The 18,779-nt window shown below is 43.9% G+C and overlaps 1 protein-coding gene across 2 annotated transcripts in view; it reads left to right on the top strand.

Moving 5' to 3' along the window:
• The window catches only part of ALOX5 (arachidonate 5-lipoxygenase), a 48,646-nt gene extending 33,219 nt beyond the window's left edge, over positions 1-15,427 (top strand). For both annotated transcript variants that reach the window (XM_067534724.1, XM_067534805.1), the window contains exons 6-14: positions 2,333-2,505; positions 3,635-3,781; positions 3,862-4,065; positions 4,404-4,490; positions 6,615-6,793; positions 9,141-9,262; positions 10,345-10,445; positions 12,598-12,768; positions 13,560-15,427. In XM_067534724.1, the coding sequence (XP_067390825.1) occupies positions 2,333-2,505; positions 3,635-3,781; positions 3,862-4,065; positions 4,404-4,490; positions 6,615-6,793; positions 9,141-9,262; positions 10,345-10,445; positions 12,598-12,768; positions 13,560-13,739 (1,364 nt within the window). In that variant the 3' untranslated portion in view covers positions 13,740-15,427. The remainder of the gene's footprint in view (positions 1-2,332; positions 2,506-3,634; positions 3,782-3,861; positions 4,066-4,403; positions 4,491-6,614; positions 6,794-9,140; positions 9,263-10,344; positions 10,446-12,597; positions 12,769-13,559) is intronic.
• The last annotated feature ends 3,352 nt before the right edge of the window (positions 15,428-18,779 follow it).

The raw sequence follows: 18,779 nt of genomic DNA, 5'->3' as shown, positions 1-18,779 counted from the left end.
AGGATGGAGGCAGGATTCCCTGGGTGAGGTTCTCTGTCCTGTGTTAGGAAGGAGGTCAAACTAGATGATCATCAGAATGGCCTCTTCTGGCTCCTAGGAAATCTATGAACACTTTCAAAAGTGCCTAAGTCACTTAGACTTTCAAAGGTATTTAGGCAGGTGAAGATGCACATTGGTGCCTAATGGAATTTTTCAAAGCACTTAAGCAGGTCAGGCACTCAACTCCCATTGATTTCAAGGGGAGTTAGGCACCTAACTTCCTTAGGTGCTTTTGAAAATCCTATCAGGCACCTGTTTGCATCTTTGTAAATCTGGCCCTTGGGCACTTTTGAAAACTGTACACTTTAAGTTCCTAGAATGTAAGGCTAGACGGAACTGTTATGATCATCCAGTCTGACCTCCTGACTGGCACAGGCCAAAGAACCAAACCCAACGTCCCATTTTCAAAAGTGACTAATTCTCACTGAAAATTAGTGGGGTATGGAAACCCAAGTGACTTGGGCACTTTTGACAGTTTTACCTGAAATCTAGTCAGTTTCCAAAAATGAATTGAAAGTGGTTTCATGTATTGGTCCTGTCTTAGCATGGGGGGGCGATGGGGAAGGGCGTGGACTTTATGCCTTCTTGAGGCCCCTTCCAGCCTGACATTTCTAAGACTGCACCTGCCCACATTTGGGGTTTTACAATCACATTTTATTGTTTTTTAAAATATTTTTCTCTTTGTTTTACTGTGTGAAAGACCCACTAAAACAGGGGAACTGCCTTCCCCTGACTATAAAAGGGAAACAGTGAAACCGACTCTACACAAAGTGCTGCCAGATACCAAAGTAAAACACATTTGTCTTCAATCCCTTTCACTTAGTTATAGCAATCTCCACTGTTACTTGAAACAATAACACGTAAAAGATTTTCAGAAAGAAGAATGTTTGGGTTTTTAAGTTGATGGTGTCCCTTTAAGCTTTCTTTGATGCTAATTAAGAATCTTCTACATTGATTCCCTGAAGCTATTAACTGTTTAGTCAAGCAAAAGGCAAACAAAAATAATGGTTAATGCCTCTGATCTCTTGAATACCAGGGATGATGCCACATAGGGCCTGCAGAGCTGTTAAAACCTGATTACAATATTTTGTTACATGTAATAAGATTGCTTCCTGAAGTCCTTTATTATAGATGTAAGCCACATACATTAATTGATAGCTTTTTTGTCCTGATAACTAAGGCTCCAGTTCTGCAAACATTTGTGTTCATGCTTGACTTTGGTTTCATTAGAACTAATACTTAATGTGGCCCTTCCCCTGCATAAAGCTAAGCATATGTGTAAGTGTTTGCAGAATCGGGACCAATATAAGGATGAGTTCAAGTTACTGTTTTTTGCAATCCCATGGTTTCTGTTCCAAACATGAGAAATATTGTCACCCCCATCCCAACTTCCAATACAGACCCAAAATGACTGTGCAGTTTACAAGTATGATGCAAATATAATCTTAAAGCAATCCACAATATTTTATTTCTGGTAGAAAGCAATTGTTGTCTTGCAATATATTACTTTTTGGATGCATTTAATCTTTATATTCCATATGTCTCTGCTCTTCTTGCTTTCAGCTAGGTTAGATAAGAAGGAGCTTTCATAAAAATTTTTGGCCTGGCTGAAAATAAGTAGTACTGGAAATCTTTGTCCCCTCCCTCCCCCACAGGAGGCATCAACTGGACTTTCACTTTGATGTAACCTGATGTTGAAATGCGAATACTGTGTGTTCCTGTCTCATATGTCATTGGCTGAAATGGCAGCATGATGTTATGAAACCTACAACGCAACGTAATGGTGGAAAACAGCCAATAGACCACAAAAGTAATAGCACAGTAAAACTAGAACAAAAACAAAAATAAAAGGCTGTTCATTTTGTTCATTGTAATATTGCCCAATCTAGTACAAGTGGATGCAGAATCTTTATAATTCAATCCCACACTTAATGATCTTACATCTATACAGCACCTTCATCCAAAAGGTTTCCAAAATGCTTTGCAGACTTTCTGTGTTCAAGAATTGCTTCATTCCCTACTGAAATACAGCCACGACTGGGTGGGAACAGAGTGGTCCTTTAATGATACAATGTGCAATAGCTGAGAAAAAAATCATCATTGAAGATATATTATCTGTTTGCAACTACAAGGGCAGTTTAACTGAGTGACCTTTATAAATCCCTATAACATGCAAAAGATACTGAGAGAAAATCCTTTTCTGGATATCGCATTCAGTCAGTGAGGTGTTGCTGTGCACAATACAATAACCATCATCAGGTAGTGATATGGGTGTTACATGTTTGTTTCTCAGAATATGTGATGCAGCACTGGCAGGAAGATTTTATGTTTGGCTACCAGTTCCTGAATGGATGCAATCCTGTAATGATCAAAAGATGCAGAGAGCTACCCAAAAAGCTTCCAGTTACCACCTGTATGGTAGAATGCAGCCTGGAAAGGAACCTGACTCTGGAAGAGGAAATAAAGGTACAACATTGAATGAGCATTGGCTCATTTTTTACGTTCTCTCTCCATATTTATAGCAACACTCACTGTGCTATCTATCTCCTTTCATGTGGTTTGTAATGGCAAAACTAACTTATTAGACTAGAGCACTTCTGCTCACTTTTTTCACCTCCTAGAAGAAATCCTGCAGTTTGAGCATTGAGTAGGCATGTTTTAGTCCAGTTCCCATTAGACAAATATCCCTATCACAAAAAATAGTGTCACCATTGACACTAACTGTCCACCTGCAGTGCAGTTGTAGCCATGTAGTTCCCGTGATGTTAGAGACACAAGGTGGGTGAGGTAGTAACTATTATTGGACCAACTTCTGTTGGTGAGAGAGATGAGCTTTTGAGCATATTTACGTCACTCACCTTGTTCCCTTTACTGGCAGTTCCAGCAAAAGGCTAGGATTGACTGGCCCAAAAGGACTGAACTTCTGGCTCGCTCCTGGCTTGCAGAGTGGAGAGTGGAGCCCCAAGGGCAGAGAAACGTGGGGGTGGAGATGAGCTGTTGCTCCTGGCATAGAGTCTGTCCTGGCTGACAGTGGGATGTGATGATGTTTCATGTGACCACTGTGCAACTGCCTAAAAAGAGCAGAGCTGTTTGCTAAGGCAAACTTGTAACGTTAGACTCTGTGGACTCAAACCAGCTGATCCCAGCTACATAGGCCGTCCACCTCCGTACCACAGAGGCTTGGTGACTTTGTCGTACAAATGATCATCATGACACCTGTATCAGCGAAGCCACGCTGGGATAACAAGCTGTTGAGCCCCAGCAAAATGTACTATCAGTAAAGCAAAGAAAAGCAAACTCCTAGAAAAGAGTTTGGTCTTTCAGTGATAAGCTAGACAAAGCACACCTTGGGCTAATCTGGTCCAAGTGCCAGTCTACAATTGTGCCCCAAGGCATAATCCAACCTGTGCCTGAGGTGGATTAGAAGAAACTTTGCACATGGGCAATTTATTGTATAATAATCCACTATGGGGTATCTTGCTCCTTCTCCAACGAGTTTGATCTTGGGGCAGGGTGCTCTGGTCTGCTAGGTCAGTTCCTGTGCTCCTTTCCCTCTCACTGCTTAAATGAGTTGCCCCCTTTTCTCTTTCTGCAGCAAGGGAACATTTTCCTAGTGGACTATGCACTGCTGGATGGTATTGATGCCAATAAAACAGACCCGTGCACATTACAGTACCTGTCTGCACCCATCTGCTTACTGTATAAGAACATGGAGAATAAGATTGTCCCCATTGCTATCCAGGTATGTTTGTTAGCCATTAACGGGGCACCGTACATTGTTATGGGCAGTGTTTTAAAAATGATTTTGTTTAACCCTTTCAGATCAATCAAACCCCCGGACCAGACAATCCCATTTTCCTCCCTTCTGATGCCAAATATGACTGGTTACTGGCCAAAATTTGGGTTCGCTCTGCTGATTTCCATATGCATCAGACTGTGACCCATCTTCTGCGGACACACTTAATTTCAGAAGTGTTTGGTATAGCTATGTTCCGGCAGCTGCCGGCTGTCCATCCCCTTTTCAAGGTAGGTTATTGCATTTCAGCAAGAGCATGTGCAAGGAAGATGATCACTCTGCTTTAACAAGAGCTGCCTGAGATGCAGCAGCTCAATGCACGTACAAGGATTTGCTGCTTTCATGACACTTTTCTCCTTTCTGTGGGCTGTATATTCTGAAGAACCAGGAGAAAGCAAAATCGTATTAGTTGTCTAGATAGTTCAGTTGTTACACTCTCAGGTGATATCCCAACAAAGTGATATAATCTGAAATTTCAGGTCTTTAAACTTGTCACACATTTGCTATGATATGAAATCATGAAGGGAGACTCAAACTGCTCCTTTCTCTGTTGTCTTTCCCCCCACAGCTCCTGATACCCCATGTTCGCTTCACAATAGCCATCAACACCAAAGCCCGAGAGCAGCTCATCTGTGAATGTGGCCTCTTTGACAAGGTGAGACAATTATGCTTCTGCTTTGCATCCCCTGTCTAATACCCAGGAAGTAGTGTGTGCTCTAGCCTCCCACAGGTAGACCTGTAGTCATCGTGGGAAGGTCTGCTGCTCCCACATTACTGCCCAGCACCACTGACTGACTGACTTTGTCATGTTTCCTTTCATCTGCCAAGATGTTGGATGGCCCTATCTTGCATCCGCCATCTAATACCCTAAAAAATACCCTAACACGGCTACCCCTCTGGAACTTTTCATCTAATACCCCGCAACCCTTCGTCTGACGCCAAGGCTTTCTCTGTTGTGCTGTGTTTTGTTTCTCGTTACTTGTGCTAGATGTTCAAAAAGTTGCTCGAGAGCTTAACAAATGCCTGAAGTGCATCCACTGTATGCAGGCAGCATGAAGATACTGCCTTTCACCTTTAATTGACCTATTCAGAACGGAATGGGGTCTGTAGTAATCAAGTATCATACGCATTGATGGCTCTTTGAGTTATGTGAGCTGAGCTTACATAGCTTATATGATATACAAGCACATGTGTGCCTACACGTTCACACACAATTATATGTATATGTGTATAAGTTTATAGATTATAGAGGCAAACACATGGTATGTTCGTATATTACAGGGCTAAAAGGTAAAATATTCAAAAGCTCCAGAGTGATTTGCGAGGCTATGGCCCACTTTCAGAAGTGAAAATGAGATTTTAGGTGCTTATGAAGATGTTAACCCATGGCATTTGTGTGTTGAATACTATGTGTCATTGCTATGTTGTTTGTGCCCACAAGTTAACCTTATTTAAATGTAGTTCTTAGTTTTTTGAAGTGTTTAGTTATTTGCATGGGAACTAGTTTGTGTGCTAAAAATAGTATAAGGATCTGATAAGAAAGGAAGATAAACCAGGTCTCATTAAACACCCTCCTATAAGCAATGCTGAAATCAAGATCGGTGTCTGTGGACCACCAATCCTCTGCATCAGTCCTGACCACCATTTCTTTGACTTGCAAAAACCAGCAGAACTATGGTGATGAATTTTGGCACTGCTGCTGCTATCAACCTACAGCCATTTCACTGAGGGCTGCACTTGTGTCAGATCTCACAAGCTAAGTCTGACTGGATCTGCTCTGAACTTGCCAGCACTCTATTTGTGCTATAGCCTCACATATGCACAACAGGCAACTGCATGCAGAAGTTCACATGTAACTGCTCACTGAAAGAAAAATCCTGTCATATATTGGCAGAGAATCAGTCAGACACGAAACCAGCTGGTAACCATGAAAATGAGATAAGTGTCTTCTGAAGAAGTGTGGCTTGGAAAGCTTGCAGATAATGAATTTGCTGCCTGTCAGTAAATGAGCCTCCACTGGTAGCAGTTTCCATTTGGGGTCAGATGCAGCTGATTAGGTTAAGAAACAACTAGAATACAGCAAATATGAGATGAGTGCTAGGAAGGTAGTGTGGTCACATGTTAGAAACAGAGAAACTCAGAGGGAAGAACATTTTAAAAAATATTTAATCACATGCTCTTATGATGCAGCTTGTTATGGGCACAAGATGTAAATGAGGCCTTGACCATTTCTGATTAGGTTCTATGGCACGTTTCATAAGATATGATCCAGTTGTTTTGGCCATATTCCAGTTTTCCTCCCTACTGCTTCCCTCAGCACCCCTCGAATTGGATGCTGTATCCATCTTTGCATCCTGTCGTAAACTATTGTGTAACTTTATGGTGCACTGTTAAGCTGCTGTCATGTTCCACCCCAGAAGTGACTGCATTCTAGTGGCAGGCAAGGTAATGCTGGGATGCACGGGTGCATGTGCATATGTGTACGTGCATACATGTATGTGTGGTAAAGTGTTTTGGGATCCTTTGATGCTATGTAAACGTAAGGTATTAGGAGATGCTATAAGTGAGAGAAAACTAGTCTGGAAAAATCCTGGGTGTGAATGGTGATCCACTCACTGGATGTGAAAGATCCAAACCAACTGCTCAGTCTCACTCAGTCTGCAAAAGCTTGTGTGAGCCTCTTCCCATACCAGCTGCTGAGAGATGGACATTCAGAGACCTCAGCCAGGGCCATCACTTTCTCCTAAATGCTCTTGAGTCTCATTTTTTTACACTGAAGGCGAATGCCACTGGCGGAGGTGGACACGTGCAAATGGTCCAGCGAGCAACACAGGACCTCACCTACAGTTCCCTCTGCTTCCCAGAGGAAATCAAAGCCAAAGGGATGGACAGCAAGGAGGATATTCCATACTACTACTATCGGGATGATGGCATCAAAGTCTGGGAGGCAATAAAGAGGTAGGAGACACTGTGTGTCTATGAAATTTCTGCTCTAAAAAGAGAGTAAAAACTCCATCCTGGGGTTCCAGGTCACTTCTGCTCAAACCTGCCTGTGGGTTTTTTTTGTTGCTAGCTCCACAAATTGGATGCTGGGTACTTTCCTTCTCATGTATCTTGACCAATGACATAGATTCTGCGGCCAAATTCTGTCCCCAGACACACCTGTGCAGCCGCATGCTTTTCAGTAGGATTGCGTGGGGTACAACAAGGGTGGAACATAGTCAGTGTTTTGTCAGTGACGCATGAGCCAGAATAGAATCAAGCTCCCTGTCCCAGAGCGATTAGCACTGCAGGGCCGACAGGTCTTGTCCATACCAGAGAGTTGTGATTTCAAATCTGAACAAACCCATGTGTGGACAGTCTCTTATTTTGGCTTGAGAGAGTCTGTCTTAAACCAGTCAGGCTAAACTGAATTAAAGCATTCTTAAATTGAAAGCAGTGTTCTCCCATCAGGATTTACACTAGTTTAAAAAGCAATTTAAGTGAAACCAGTGCAACTTTCTCATGTGGACAAGGCCTGAGCTTTGCCAGCAGTTTTGACACGCACTGCAGGGCAGATGCACTGAGTAAGAAGTTGCATTCTTATACAGTCATTTGAATCACACTTGCATAACTGACCAATTCGTATTGCTGTTCTCCCTGGTGTTTTATTTTTCAAACATTCTTGTTTTCTCCCCCTTAGTTTAAAAAAAAAAAAAAAAAAAAAAGGACCTTAGTCTCTGATCACATGACTTTTTAAAGTTTAAAGCCATACAGATTGCTGGATCTTTTGTATGTGAAAAGCACTAGTGCATATTATTAATAGAAATAATATTTGGAAACTCTGCTTCACATTCTTATCTCCCATGCTCAGCTCTTGGTTTTGGCAGCTGTTTATCTTGTGTATCTCCCGGAACTGTTAGATCCCATATGAAAGGCAAGGAAGTCCCAATTCATGTGGTTATTTTCTTGATGTGTGTTGTTTTTCTTCCCTTGTCCCCCCTTACTTATTGATTTTGCTTATATGCCATTACAAATACCTAATAGTACTTTATCCCATTGATAGCCCCATGGCACTGCTTGTAGGTGCTAGACAGCATGGGAAAAGGTGTCAGAATCTGGTCCTGTGTGAAACGTCCTTCAGTAGTTCAGTTTAGTTCAGTATATCTTCTTTGAGATGGGGTGACCAGATCTGCACACAGTATTCAAGATGTGGGTGTGCCATGGATTTATAAAGAGGCAATACAATATTTTCTGTCTTATCATCTATCCCTTTCCTAATGATTCCCAACATTTGACTGCCGCTGCACATTGAGTGGATGTTCTCACAGAACTAGCCACAGTGACTCCAAGATCACTTACTTGAGTGGTAACAGCTAATTTAGACCCCATCATTTTATATGTATAGCTGGGATTATGTTTTCGAATGTGCGTTACTTTTCATTTATCATCACTGAATTTCATCTGCCATTTTGTTGCCCAGTCACCACATTTTGCAAGATCCTTTTGTAACTTTTCGCTATCTGCTTTGGACATAACTACCTTGAGTAGTTTTGTATCATTTGCAAATTTTGCCACTCACTGTTGACCCTTTTTTCCAGATCATTTATGAATATGTTGAACAGTACTGGTCCCAGTACAGACCCCTAGGGGGAGCTCCTATTTGCATAAGGTGGAAGACAGTGGAGAATATGGATCACTGCATGACAATTTTATTTCTGGTTGTGACAGGATTTTGTTTAAAAGCACTTAGTGTCGGCAGCCCTCGCAGGAGGAGGGAATTTGATGGCAGTATCTGTATGGAGAGAGGATGATAACTTAGTGCACTGGGGTAGGAGGAAGCTCCAGGTAAAGAGTATAAAGATGGAGGAGGAGACAAAGGGAGATTTGGGCAGAATGAAGGGAGTGTGAAGAAATGTCATGAGAGATCTAGGCAGGAGCACAGCCTCAAAGGTGAGGATAAGAAATGCAGACTCGATTCAGGAGGCTAGAGAGAATGAATAGAGGGAGTCAAAGAACGGGGGTGGGAGGGTCAGGGAATAACATCATTCTGGGGAAGCTGAAGGGGAAGTGGAAAGGCCAGAGATAATGCCATAGTGGCAGATGAATCAGAGCTGCTAGAGGGAATCTAGAGGCCTTCTGAGATCATGGCGCCCTGCACCCTCCACTGCCTCCTGTCCTGGGAGCAAATGCACCTTCTGAAGGTTGTGGCCGTGCCTGCCAGGGAGCACGGTGTTTTGTATGTTCTCTGAGATGCCATAGCAACAGGGTGTCTGGAAATGACAGGGCTTCCCTTTTATGCTTTGTTTCCTTGCTGTGACTGAAGCTTCACGGCAGATGTGATTGACATCTACTATGAGAGTGATGAGGTCGTGTGTGAGGATGTGGAACTCCAGGCATTTGTCAAGGACGTCTATGTCTACGGAATGAAGGGCAACAAGTCTTCAGGTGAGACGTGTTAGCCTGGTCAGGGCTCAGTCTTCCCTGGTGCCACTCAAGGCCACACACCCCAACGCCTTGGGGTCTCTCCCTCCATGCCCCCAAGATAGCTGGTCTTGTGGTTAAGGCACTGGGCTGGAATTAAATGCTGCCTTTAGGCTAATCACACTTCATTGTCTCTCTCCCTCTTACTCACCAGACTTTACATCTTTTTAAACGTAGTGCAGCACAGTTTACTTTTGTACAATCAGAGCCGGATTTCCATGAGGCAGAGTAGGTGCCTAAACAGTGGTGCCTAAACAGTGGTGCCTACGGGTGCCTAAACAGTGGTGGATTACCACACAGGCCAGTGGGGCTCCTGCCAATTTGGGGGTCCAGCCCAACCTTTGCTTTCTGGCCCCGCCCCCTGCTCCTCCTCTTCCCCATGAGGCCCCGCCCCCTGGCCAGTCTGGAAGCCGGAGCCCAGGTGTGAGCATATTCTCCCCACCAGGAGCTGACCAAGCCGGTCACTCCAGCCTCGCTCCTCCCCAGGCTCCCTGTGCGGAGCTGGCCCGGCAAGCCCCTTTCTCCCCCATCGCCCTCCTCCCCACATGGAAAACACAAAGGTCAGCTGTAGGCAGGGGGGCATGAAGATGCTGTGCGTAAGGTGTAAAGCCAGCCCTGTGTACAATATTGCCCTGTTTTAATTGGGAATTGATGGGAAAGGGGAGCATCTGTGAGTGCCCAGCTCTTATTCGTGTCCTTAGCTACCAGAGACCTGGGCTAAGGATATAGAGTGGAATTTTTTTTAATATAAAAACACCCCTTTGCCTTTATCTTAGAACCTCTCACCTGATGATCTCACAGGGCTTTACAAACATTAATGAAGCCTTAAAACCTCCCTGTGAGGTGGGTCAGCATAGTCACCATTTTACAGATGGGTGGCTGAGGACCCGAGAGGTTAAGTATCTTTCCCAAGGCCACCCAGCAGCTCAGTAGCAGCAGCCAGGGACAGAAACTCATGCACCATTTGACCTACCCTGGGCCACTAACTCAGCTGGGCCATAACTGATCCAACCTCATGTCCACCTTTCTTCTCCTTCCCCTTTTAGGATTCCCGAAGACAATCAAGACACGCGAGAAGCTGTCGGAATATCTAACCGTGGCGATATTCACGGCATCAGGCCAGCACGCAGCTGTCAATTTTGGTCAGGTAAGGGTGTGGAAGAGCTGGAATCATTTCTGGAGCTCCCCGCCATGGTTAGGTGTGGTGTAGCAGCTCTCTTCCCTTCAACAGTTGCTCTGGTCCCACAGTGGCCCCACTGCTTCGTGCAACTCAGCCCCCCCGGCCAGCTCATGTTTAGTCCCTTCCCTTCCAGGGTATCAGAGAGTCTGACAAAAATTCAATGTCCTTATGTCAGGGACTTGTGGTCTTTGCACACCCTTGGCTCAGGGCTTTCCAGTGTCTTTATCCCCTTATATCAGGGGGGCATCGTGCCCCCTTCCCCAGCAACTGATAGGAGACCTCAGGCTCTCCCTTTCCATCCAAGGCACCCTCTCGTGAGCAGGCAAGGTCCATTTATTCAGACCCGCCTGCTGCTTCCTTCCTGGCCTTCTTCATGCTGTGGCCTTTTCCCAGGCCTTCTCCCCACAACGTCCCTAGAGTCACCCTTTTCTCAGGGCCAGGGCTCCCTCTGGGATCCCCCAACATAATCCCAAACCAACAGCAGAATCTGAAAACCAACTTCTGCTCTCCTCAGACTTGACCTTTCGTTCTTCAGTCGAACGCCTAGCAGGGCTCTCTCCCTGGAAGTCCAGATGCTGCCCTATTATGAGGCTCACTATTGGAACCCTACTTTTTCCTGGCTTCTAGCCAGACTTCTAAACTCAGGAGAAGACACCCAAGGCCAATTCTCTCCCAGACGTTCTCCTTCCTTCTCCCGCTGTCTCCACTCTCTAGTCCCAGAGAGTCACTGCAGAGTTTCTCCCTACACCAACCTCTTTCTGCTTGAGTCTGCAAGTCTTTAAAGCAATCAACCAGCTCATCCCCAGCTGGGATTCATCTTTAATTAAGCCTGGCTCACCTTCCAGATGCAGCCAGCTGGGTTAACTGGCCTTTTAACCCCTTAATTTCCTGCATAGCGTATACGTATTGTTCTCAAGAAGAATGGTACTCCTGTCAATTGGGATATACAGCCGCAGTGGCTTGGACTGAGAACTCTTTTTTTTTTTAATGCATGGTTACACACTAAATTGCCCTTCTATGCTAAAATACCTCCGTAGCCACCTGCAAACCCCATCAAAGTCCATGGGATCCATGCCTTTTGAAAGGCTACTCCTTTCAGCACCTACCCTGTGCTGGCATTATACCCAGCACAAAATGGCATAGTTCTAGAATCCTGTTTTTTCCTTCAATATTGAACTGCTTTAGAAAATAGAATGTATAATAATCTCCCCTTATCTCCTACCTGCAATAAATTAAGGCCAGGTCTGTGTTTCACCAGCCTTGGCTAGTCTTCCAGGGGGTCTGCCTGGACTACAAAAAAAGATGCTTTCCTAAACTCAGTTAGCTGATTCAGATTTGCCAGCATGACTGGAAATACCCCTTAATACCTTAGGTAGACCCACTTTCATCCTTTTAAAATCATGTTAGCTTGTTCTTTAATAACTTTGAGGGATGGTCAAGGTTAACATGATTTTAAAGGTGGTAAATTGCATCTACATTAGGTGTTTCAAGTCATGTTAGCTAACCTGAGTCTAACCCCAGCTCCACCCTTACCCCCCTCCACCTGTTTTCTTCATATAAACAGACCCAGTGTCTTCTGTATTTTGGCTTGGCAGAACCCAATTAAAAATTGTGCCCAATGCGGAAAAATAGCATTAATCGACAATATAAAGCAGGTTGCTTTCAGTATCCCAAAAGTCCCATACCAGTACACCTCTGCTCTGGAATGATTGGAAAGACTCCACAGTCAGAAGCAAAATCTTTCTTGGTTTTATTACGTGCAAACGTTTTAGTATTTGCAGTGTTGTTGTAGCTGTGTTGACCCTAGGGTATTAGAGAGACAAAGTGGGTGAGGTAAGATCTTCTATTGGACCAAGTTCTATTGGCAAGAGAGAGAAACTTTTGAGCATATACAGAACTCTTCTTCTTCGGGTGATCTGAAGAAGAGCTCTGTGTAAGTTTGAAAGCCTGTCTCTTTTGCCAACAGAACTTGGTCCAATAAAAGATGTTACCTCACCTACTTTGTCTCTGTAATATCCTGGGACCAACACGACTACAATCACACTGCATTAATGACTTTCCTAGAGGCCAATGGTTTTGATTTTCACTGCCCCCTCTTGCTTTGTCTTTCATCACTCAGTATGACTGGTGTTCCTGGATTCCCAATTCCCCTCCGACTATGCGGCTCCCTCCCCCTACAGAAAAGGGGACTGTCACAATTGAGCAGATTGTGGAGAGCTTGCCGGACAGGGGTCGCTCTTGTTGGCATCTTGGAGCTGTCTGGGCCCTGAGCCAGTTCCAGGAGAATGAAGTAAGTTCAAGACCCTTGTCTATTCTCTCTCAGGAGTTTGAGTGCTCAGGGTTCACTTATCTCACAACATTTTTCACTTGAATACATGTAGAACCACAGAACTGGTTCCTTTGTGACCTCAATCCTTCTAAGGACTTGTGCAGCAGTAGCCGAGGTTGCCAGTCCTGCTGGCAATGCACTGCATACTGCCAAATTACTGTATCTCTACTATGGCTCTGACCCAAAGGGTACAGTGGCCTAAAGTTATAGGAGAGGGCAGAAGGAGGGTCATGACAAAACCACATCAATAGAGAGCCAGGAGATCTGGGTTCTTTTCCGGGTTTTGTACAACTCACTTTGCCCTCCCGCTGGCTGTTTCCTCCTCTCTAAATGGGATAATGATACTCATCTACCTCACAAAAGGGCTGAGGCTCTAAATTAATTCATGTTTGTAGAACACATTGTGAACTCCTGGAATGGAAGGGGGTAGAGTGAGGGTATGTAAAGCGACCCCTCTCTGTCAGAAGAGGCGAGCCTCAACTCAAAGGGTAAAACAATGAAGCTTCATGGGGACACTCTGGAATCGATGCCTAAAACAGGGAGCTGCGTGATGACAAAAGGATACATTGTTCGACTTTACTTTAGAATCCAAACAGTCCAAATTTGGTCTCTGGCAGCAGCGCTGATGTGTCCCAGGAACTCTCATTAGGGAGAGGGTGCAGGATGTGACATTTAGACAGAACAGGTGGGCTCCAGGTTTATTTCCAGCCTTCCCCCAAAATGATGGATTTCTGTGTGTCTTCTGCGATTAGCTGTTCCTGGGTATGTATCCGGATGAGCACTTCGTAGAGAAGCCGGTGAAGCAGGCCATGGTGAAATTCCGCAAGAACCTGGATGAGATTGTCAGCGTCATCACTGAACGGAACAAGAACAAAAAGCTACCCTACTATTACCTTTCCCCAGATCGGATTCCCAACAGCGTAGCTGTCTGAGCAGAGATTGGAAAGCCCATGTCTGCCTCTCCGTGACATGTGCTACCCATGAGCAGCCCATCAGCAAAATAAGAAGCAACTCAGACCTCACTCAGAATGGACCCGGAGTGTATTTTGAGTTTCAAAATAAGTTTGGTTATTACTAATCATTTTACAAATTAATTATCATTGGGAAACAACAGTTCAAATGTGTTCAGATGTTTGTCCCTTAAAAATAAGCTTTTACAAATCTTAAGACCAGAGTGAATTTAAAACAAATGCTGTAGTGTTTGCAAGCCAGATTCTGCATGAGATTGGAAAAGTGCAGATGACTAGAAACTGACTGAAACAGAAACCGACTGGTCTATTTACATCTTGCATTTCACTCAGCTTGGTCAGTGAAAATACACATCATCAGGAGCAACAAGTAAATGTGGTTTTAATTCTTTCCATTTTAATAAATGGCAGTGGCATCAAGAACACAATGAAGCAAATTCTCTTTTTAAAACTAGGCTTTTTAAAAAATACATTAAAAATCAGATTAATCTTAATCATAGATTTCCTGATTTGGGACCTGAAATAGAAGCAAGTGGTATGGTCTTATGTGGAAAGCGGTTTCAGTAATTTTTTTTGTATCAAGGTGTTATCTTTCTATCTGAAATTTTAAAATTTTCTTTTCAGTGTATGTCAACAGATTTTAATTGTTGCGTACAGACAAACTTTTTGCTAGCACAGCAATAAATGCAAACTGAGAAGTGCTTTTGCTCAGTTTGTTTCCTGAATGAGGTTCGTGGTTTTCAGGGTTTGGTTCTCCTTTTTTTGCTGGTTAGTTTATGCACAATATGTTTTAGGGTATATAATTGAAAATCTGAGGTGTTAGAGCAAGAGGGCTTGTATGGTTATAGAAGGGTCCCAGACTCTCTCAAATCTGCTTCTCTGCATTTGCTTTATTCAGTACAGTCCACCACCTTTATTGGAAGGCCTCTTTCATTAAGTAACTATTTTTTGTTAGTACCACTGAGTAGTTAAGACCAGCTTTGCTGACTGTGTGCATGTATATAAATTTCAGAAATGGGCCCCCATCATATAAAGATTATAAGGATGGCTAAATGGGAGTAGGATTAGGGCCATGGTGAATCTCTGTGTTTTACTCTCTTGTCCTTTTAGCTGAAAGCCCCAAACCTTGATCATTGATCTTCACAGTATCTAATCAATAATTAGAATAGCTTTTGTCCTAGAGCTTGGGGTGGGTGGGCACTAGTGTATGAAAAGCCTCTGGGCTGGTTTGAGTCAGGGCTATTTGGTGTCATCTAAGACAGGTCTACATGTCCTCTTTGCACTGGAATAATAGCAAGAGGTGACCTGGATGCCACTCTCCATTTTTGCAAACCACTTCTTGGAAAATGGAGATGACTATTGTTTATAATGAAATCCAATACAAAGGCTGGCCGGGCTAAATTCATCCGTGATGTAACTTCATTGGATATAACTTCATGGCTGAAGTTGGTCCACTCTTTTTAAACACAGTAATGATGAATGTAGAAATGAGGTTAGGGAAACATAATGGTACAGTGTGTGCTTTTGTTAATAACAATCTTGATTATTTCTCCCAAACTTTGTTCCCTGAGATATACCCTTGTGCCTTTACAGTATATATTCACCATAGATAAAAGTCTGTTTTGCTAATGGAATAAAACTGGACAAGAAAATAGGTCTGACAGTATTTTATTTCTCTATATCAACCATGATCAGCTAATTACGGAGGCTCCATATTTACCAAAAACCAACAGATAAAGAAGCACTTAGTACAGTTCACAATTTAGAGAAGGTCAGGATCCTGCAGTTAATGAAATATGAATTTTAGAAAATATATACCCTTAGGCTGCATATTCCCAGCCCTGGCTTGTAGAAAGGGCACGCTAAATAGATTTCATGCATCTTTCACTACAAACTGTTTTTCCCCCCAGCCAAATAATTTCAGCGAATGCGGAAGGTAAAACCATTTCCTGCTTGGCAATAGTTTATTTAAAGTTGATGTGCTTTCCTTTGACTGAAGTACTAAAAAGTGATGATCGCAGAAGTAAAGACGTATTTGTTTAGCATTTGTAGAGTGGGTACTAGGAGATCAGATATCTTTGCATGCATGTCACTACACTCTCTTGAATATTTGGTGCACGCTTTCTGATTATTTATTAAACTAATTTGCATCATCAAAAATTATATTTCTTTAGTAACAAAAATTAAAACCAAAATGAGAGGAGACAGTCGTTCTCTTGCAGCTGCTGTTCCTCTCACTGGCAATCAATAGTGGGATAAAAGCAGAGCTGATAGGGTATATATACAGCATGAGGGCTGAACTGATAATGGCCAGCAGAACCAAGGTTGCCTGATAGCCCAACCCTCCCTCCTTCCCCCCCATTCCAGAGTCCAGGGAGTTGGTTGATGCTGGAGCACAGTATCAGAGACCCTTCCTTGCATGCTGGCTGGAAATCAGGTCATTATAAATTGCTCCATGCTACTGTGGAGAACTGTGCTCCAAGTGTTCAGCCTACATTTGCCTCCACCTAGTGGACCGGAGGAATTATCATCACCCACTGGATCAGTGCAGTTCTGAGTCTTCAGTGCCAGATTCACCTTCCCTCTTTCATCCGAAGGCTCATGGGCCTCTCTCTCTATCCAGTGGTTTGGAACTGTCTAGGGCTATGTGAAGGATAACTGGAAGCCTCCTGCCTGATTTGTTTCAGGCCAGCGAGGGAAAAGTGCACAAGCCATGCTGGGCAGAGGAGACATTCCCCCAAGTTTTTAAAGCAATGAATGTGATTGGCAAAACACCTGACCTGTTCCCCAATCCTCCTCCTCAGGGCCAGAGAGCATGTCAAACTAACATGCAAATGAATGCCCTACATTTTATCTTCATGCACTAACGATGACCTAGCAGCCTACAAATATAACTAATGGGGTCCTGTGCAACAATTAGCTCCAGCACCCACTGAAGTCTGTGTGTGCCTTCAAAGGCCCATGGAGACAGCAATGGGTGCAAGGTAGAATGCTCAGCTCTGCAGCTGATGGAGCTTCCTTGATTCCAAAGCCAGAAGAACCCACTGTGATCATCCAGTATAAGCCAGGCCAGAGAGCTGCCCCAAACTAATTCCTACAGCAGATCTTTTAGAAAAGCATCCAGTCTTGCATTAATAATTGACAGTGATGGAAAATCCGCCACAAATTTTGGTAAATTGTTCTAGGGTTAATTACCTCCCTGATAAAAATTTACACCTGATTTCCAGTTTCAATTTGTCTAGCTTCAAGTTCCAGCCATTGGCTCATGTTGGACCTTTCTCTGCTAGCTGAAGAGCCCACTATTACACATTCGTTCCTCATGTAGGCACCACTAGTCTGTGATCAAGCCACAACCCTTCTCTTTGTAAAGCTAAATAGATTGAGCTCCTATTACTGTAAGGCAGGTTTGTGTAATCCTTTAACCATTCTTGTGACTCTTCTCTCAACACACTCCTATTTTTCAACATTCTTCTTGCTACCAGAATTGGACACCGTAGTCCAGAAATGGGTGCACCAATGCCAAATACAGAAGTTAAAATAACCTCTCTACGCTGCCCTGATATTCTTCTGTTTAAGCAGCTCCAGCTTGCATTAGCTCTTTTGGCTACAATGGGAGCTCATGTTCAACTGATTATCCACCAGCACCGCCCCTCTCCCCCAACCCCCACCTTTTTCAGAATCACTGTCTCCCAGGATAGAGAACCTCATCTTATAAGCATAGTCTACATTCTTTGTTCCTAAATGTGGCTATTTACATTTAGTCCGATTAAAACACACACTGTTTTCATGCAAGTACTTTGCCAAACAATCCTGATCACGCTGTATCAGTGAGCTGGCCTCTTCATTCGTTACCATGCCCCCACTTTGTGTATCAGCTGCAAACTATCAGTGAGGATTTTATGTTTTCTGCTAGGTCATTGAGTACAAAAAAGAAATTAAATAACATAGACCCAAGAACCAAGCCCTGCAGGTTCCCACTAGAGACACACCCAGTTGGTGTTGATGTCCCACTTACAATTACATGCTGAGACTTATCAGTTAGCCAGTTTTTCAGACATTTAATATGTGCCTTGTTAATTTGGTGTCATTGTAGTATCGCAATCAAATTGTCTGTGATACCAGGTCTAACGCCTTAGAGTCTATTGCCTTTAGCTGCCTAATTTGTAAGTACAGCAAAAAAAGATATCAGGTTAGATTGACAGGGTCTGTTTTCCATAAACCCATGCTGATTAGCGTTAATGCCATAGCAGCCCCACCGAACACCCCGCTTTTCCCCTGTCCCCTGGAGAGTCAGGGCATGACATGCCCACGTGCACAAGGCATCAGCTTCCCTTCTCATGTGACTCAATACCTTCACATCAGGTTCTTCTCTTGCAATAGTACCAACTTGTTGGTGGAGGGGAAGGTGTATTATTAAAACCTTCTGCAAAATAGTCTGTAACAATAGTCCCACATAAACTCCAGTCATCACCCCAGTGCAAATAGTCAGTAAAATCAGCCAAGGGCTTATCACCACATCCGCCACACACTACAGCCCAGCGTCTTTGACCTCGGTGGGCCAGCTTAGCCTCCACCTCAGTCCATGACCTGCCAGGAATATTGGTTGGCAGCTCCTCCCTGGAGCTGTGAGCATGGGGGCCAGGGCTTAGCTGCCATGGTTCACTCATTCCCTTGACACCTACCCATCCTGCAGCAAAAGGGTGACGCTTGTGTGTATCTATGGTGCATGAGGCAAGCTCCAGTGCCTTCAGAACCTCTTACTGAGGTACTAGCTGCAAATTTTTTACATCCTTCCGCCCACCGGCCCATGAAGTTGCAAGATGGCATTGTCAATCGCCTGGCACTGGCCAATGAGGAGGCAGCTGGGCAGGGGAAAGGGGCAGGTGCTCTTCAAACTGGGAGCCTTGTTAAAATCACACCTCTGAACCCAGCTTCTCTGGGCAGTGTCCGCAGCTTCCTGCGGTGCCTTTGAGGCACTGGGTGTGCAGTGTCCCCTCTTAGTGC

This window comes from Emydura macquarii, unplaced genomic scaffold, assembly GCF_026122565.2.
Source record: "Emydura macquarii macquarii isolate MOO-44397 ecotype Brisbane River unplaced genomic scaffold, CSIRO-AGI_Emac_v2 contig_67, whole genome shotgun sequence".
Taxonomy (NCBI): domain Eukaryota; kingdom Metazoa; phylum Chordata; order Testudines; family Chelidae; genus Emydura; species Emydura macquarii.
The sequence above is the reverse complement of the archived record's forward strand: the minus strand, read 5'-3'. Positions and strand labels throughout refer to the sequence as shown.